Source organism: Engraulis encrasicolus, chromosome 10 (assembly GCF_034702125.1).
Source record: "Engraulis encrasicolus isolate BLACKSEA-1 chromosome 10, IST_EnEncr_1.0, whole genome shotgun sequence".
NCBI lineage: Eukaryota > Metazoa > Chordata > Actinopteri > Clupeiformes > Engraulidae > Engraulis > Engraulis encrasicolus.
Genome location: NC_085866.1, coordinates 10980342 through 10985341, shown reverse-complemented (window position 1 = coordinate 10985341; position 5000 = coordinate 10980342). Strand labels below are relative to the sequence as shown.

General features: G+C 44.7%; 1 protein-coding gene across 1 annotated transcript in view; it reads left to right on the top strand.

The window, feature by feature from the left end:
- plxna2 (plexin A2) overlaps positions 1-5000 on the top strand; it is a 394295-nt gene that overhangs the window by 230023 nt on the left and 159272 nt on the right. Inside the window, exon 6 of the mRNA XM_063208024.1 lies at positions 895-1018. Within this exon, the coding sequence (XP_063064094.1) occupies positions 895-1018 (124 nt within the window). The remainder of the gene's footprint in view (positions 1-894; positions 1019-5000) is intronic.

Genomic DNA, 5000 nt, shown 5'->3' with positions numbered 1-5000 from the left:
CATGGTTTAATGCAACGTTAAATGTGAACAGTGTGCGGGAGCTTTCTTTGCTTTAACGTTGGTGACCTAGGGGTTCCACTCCTATGCACCTGACCAAGGAGGTGTGCAAGAATTCTTCACTTACTAAACACACTCACTCTAAAAGCAAATCAGCAACACCACTATACAGCATAATAGAGTCATACTGGACAAAACAAGACATATTTGGTATATATTAGAACAGAATGAAGAATGAAGATGTATATTATAGTATAGGCATATATTAGAATTAGCATATGCAACACCAAAACAGCTTGCCTGTACTACACAAATAAATACTCTCTATTAAACAAATAAATACTCACAACTCTGTTCAAAGAGCTCATCTGCTCTATGGGAGGAACTCATCTGTGCTCTCTCAGCCACTGATGTTCCTCTGCCCTAACATCAAGTGACTACAGCTCCCTTGGTAGCCAGCTAGCTATAATGATGAATATGTAATGTAAGGCATTACCACTAGTTAGTGTTTAGCACACTACTTAAAAATCTGTGTTCATGTTTTTTATGTACAAACTGGAAATTAATTTTGATGTGCAAAGGCAGAGGTGAGGCATGGCATCATGATTCATTGGGATAATAGTATTTTAATGATACAACTATCTGTCATTGTGCTCCTATTGTTTAACAAATATAGGGTTATGATTAGATCTCTGCTATGGGATGACGTGAATGAAGGGGTTCTGTTCAGGCAAACGTGGCATTGTGTGTGATATGATTGCTCTAACTCTTTCTTCTCTCTCTCTCTCTCTCTCTCTCTCTCTCTCTCTCTCTCTCTCTCTCTCTCTCTCTCTCTCTCTCTCTCTCTCTCTCTCTGTCTCTCTCTCTCTATCTCTCCATCTGTCTCTTTCTCTACAGGTGTACGCAGAGGGATCGGTGTGAGCGTGCCAATGAGCCGTACCGCTTCGCTGGCTCCCTGAACCAGTGTGTGAAGGCCACCGTCTATCCCGACAGCATTGCCGTGTCCGAGCCCAGTGTGCCGGTAAGGATAGGGGAATGTGGGATTGGAGGAGTGTGTGTGTGCGTACGTGTGTGCGTGCGTGCGTTCATAGTCGCTTTTTGTTTGAACTCAACGGCTATACATTTCGTATACATGACAGATCTGATTGACACCAATCCTATTCAGCACTCCCGTCCCCACAGTGGCTTAGGCACCATGCTTGCGTTCCTCCATTTCCTCATCAGCAACCCACTGTGGCGTCACTGCATCTGTGTGCGTATGACAGCACTAATCGCACTGCTGTATCAGCAGCAACCCACTGCAATGAGATGAAGAAAGTCACTTTGAGAAGTGGTGGGAAAAGTGCTAAAAAGTTTTGTTTTTTTTTCCCACACAAACTATACCGGATGCAGTGTTATGGATAGTGTACAGTATAGTGAGGACTGCAAATAACTTGTGGGACTGAAAATAACTTGAGTAGGACAGCTCTGCAGTAATGCAGTCAAATAGAGAAATAAAGTCACAGAGGGAATAGAATTATAGACACTCTGGCAAACCGGATTATTTATTACGGTGTCCTGGGTGTACAACGTGGCTCATTTCACTGTTCAGCTTAATTCACCTGAAATTCACCTAGTTAAAGAGGTATTACTGGCTGGTTCAGTAGATTTGTTAGAAATTTTTCTAAAATCTACATAGGTGCAGCAGACGTTTTAATATCTGAACGTTTATTGAAAGGGTGAATTTTGTGTCTTCAATCACACAGACATACGGGAGAAAGATTTGTCTGGTTTCGCATTCCATTCAAACTGCAAGCAGTCATATGTCAAGGATCCATGACTTGTTATATCATGGAGTAATTTGATGGCTAGACAAAGATTAGGGGTAACACTTTACTTGACGCCGGTGTCATAAGAATGTCATTACAGTGTCATAATAGTGTCATGACACAGTCATAGATAAGTCTTTGCCATAACCGAATGTCACTTAAGGCCAACAGTCATAAAATGTTTATGACATGGACATAATGTTTATGACACTATTATGACAGTGTAATGACATGCTTATGACACCGGCGTCAAGTAAAGTGTTACCAGATTAGGAGACCATAACATGAAGTCATGAAGTTGTTAAAAGGTTGTAATGTAACACAGAGCAAAATAGCTGAGTTCAGATATAGGTGGAAGAACGTGTGAATCTCAGAAAAACCGGCAGCTGTATCAGCTGTGCGCTGTTAGCGTCTTTGAGAGAGCGAAAGATGTAGAAGAGTGGGATGTGTGAAGAGATGGCAAGCGCTGGAGTGTCTTGTGTGCAGACCCCACGTAACTGCCTCAAGACGGAAATATATTTCTTGCCTTGCTTTCACACCGGAGCCTGGCGTAGGAGTCTGTGGAGATATGAGCAGGCTGCATGAGCTCTTTCAGCCTCTGTGTGAGTGAGTGAGTGATGGAGTGTGTGTGTTGTGTTTGTGTGTGTGTGAAAATGTGTGTGTGTTTGTGTGCTGATGTGCTAGCACCGTGTTTGGGTTGTAGTCTTTCTATTTGTTTCATAATGTGAGATTTTAGTGCATCTGTTTCTACATTTGTATGCATAATGTGTGTGCAGGCGTGTGTGCATGTGTGCGCACTTGCGTGAGTGCGTGCGTGTGTGTGTGGGTGAGTGGGTGAATAGATGTGGGTGTTTTGTTGAGAAAAAAATACTGAAGTATCATGTTAATGCATAAATAGTCGGTGTTTGTTTGTTTTCTGGGCTGCAGAGGAGGAATGCTTCTACTGTTTCAATCATTCTTGTCATGCTCCACACTTTGCCAACCTCTCTCCCTCTCTCTCTCTCTCTCTCTCTCTCTCTCTCTCTCTCTCTCTCTCTCTCTCTCTCTCTCTCTCTCTCTCTCTCTCTCTCTCTCTCTCTCTCTCTCTCTCTCTCTCTCTCTACTTTCAAAGTCTCTTCCTCTCTCCTTTCAAACTCTCTTCTTTCTTTGAATGAACCTCCTACAATCCTACCCTCTGACATTCTCTCTTTCCCTCAACAAAGTTCCTCTCTCCATCAAACTTTTCTTTTTCTCAACACCTCTTCTCTGCCTTACCAACATTATCATGCTCATGTCTACAATTGCTCATGCTCAGGGAAGATGTGACTGGAAGAGTAGTCATTAGAAGTCAATTCTGATTCTTGCTCAGAGAAACTCAAATCTGGGGTGCATTTCTCGGAACCATAGTTGCTAACTATGTTAGCTACTTTGTTGTTCACAATGCAAATTCCCATTGGCAACTACCCAAGTTGCTAACTGGCTAGCAACTGCGCTTTCGAGAAATGCACACCTGTTGAGGTAATTGATCCAATTCACACAATGTACCATCCAGTTGTGTTGCCGAACTCAACCACATGACCTAATAGTGATGCGAATATAGAGTAACAAAATGGGAGCTTGATTTTTGTCTATTTGTAATTATTGGAACATGTGGTAATACTAGAACAACATCCTTCTGAGTAGCTTTTCAAGTTTCACTTTGTAGAATTGAGCTACACAGATGAACTGGGGGCATGTGCTGTGCCTCACAAGTCATTGCTAGCACTATTTGTGGGTTTTGTGCTGTGGCACATGAGGGATATAAAAAGCGCTGATAACAATCCAATTAACTGTTTAACTATACCCACGGTCCACCAAAAACATTGAAATGTGTGATTATAGTGCTTTTTGGAGTGTAATTTTGAGAGTGGGATCATGTGTGTCTGTTTGTCTGTCTCTCTGTCTGTCAGTCTGTCTGTCAGTATGTCTATCTGTCTGTCTGTCTGTCTCTCTGTCTCTGTCTGTCAGTTTGTCCGTCTGTATGTCTGTCTGTCTGTCTGTCTGTCTGTCTGCCTGACTGTCTGTCTGTCTGTCTGTCTGTGCATGTGTGCATTGTCATTTTGAGTGTGGGATCGTGTCTGTGTGTCTGTGTGCGTGGGTGCATGTAGGCGTGCATGTGTGTGTGTCCGTGCTTCTCTGCTTGTGTACTTGTGTGTCTTCTCTACAGTATGTGTCTGTTCATCTGTGTGTGTGTGTGCGTGCGTGCGTGGACACACACTTATGACCAACACCAAATCTCGCTCCATCTAATTAGTGTCTGGGGAGTGTGAGCATAGCAGAGCGGAGTGGAGAGCCGAGCCGATCTGACAGTGGCGAGCGGAGCGAGTGAGTCATTAGCGGCGTCTGATGACTGCGGACTGTTAACCATATGGAGACGCTTCAGTCTGCTCCGCTGCGTCAATTAATAACCAGACGACATACCAGAGCGCTAGAGCTAGGCACACATGCCGTTGATGGGCAGAAGAGGAAAACAGACAAGCATGCGCGTTCGTGCACACACACATAAACACACACACACACGCATGCACACACGCATGCAGGCAGGCACACATGGGCGCACGCAGGCAGGCAGGCACACACGCACACACGCACACACGCACGCACGCACGCATGCACACACACACATACCCACAAACATACAGTTTACACACGTACACATACTCGACAGCAAAAAACAGCTTTCACACATGCACACATAGAAACACGTGCATGCACACATTAACTTACAGTATACTCTCTCTCTCTCTCTCTCTCTCTCTCTCTCTCTCTCTCTCTCTCTCTCTCACACACACACACACACACACACACACACACACACACACACACACACACACACACACACACACACACACACACACACACACACACACACACACACAGACACAGACACACACAGACACACACTACTAAAGTTTGTGCTGCCGCTGCCAGAGTTTAGCTGATGCAACAAGGCAGGACGGCGAGGCTAAGAGGTGAGGAGGGAAATAGCAGCTAATAGAAGCAGCCTCTGAAAATGTCACGCTGATAATTACGCCGGCTATTTCTCACTTCCCAACACCGACACAGGCACGCACACATGCTTGAATACACACACACGTATGCACGCACACACACATGCATGCGCACCCGCACACACACGCACACGCACACGCACACGCACACACACACGCACGCGCG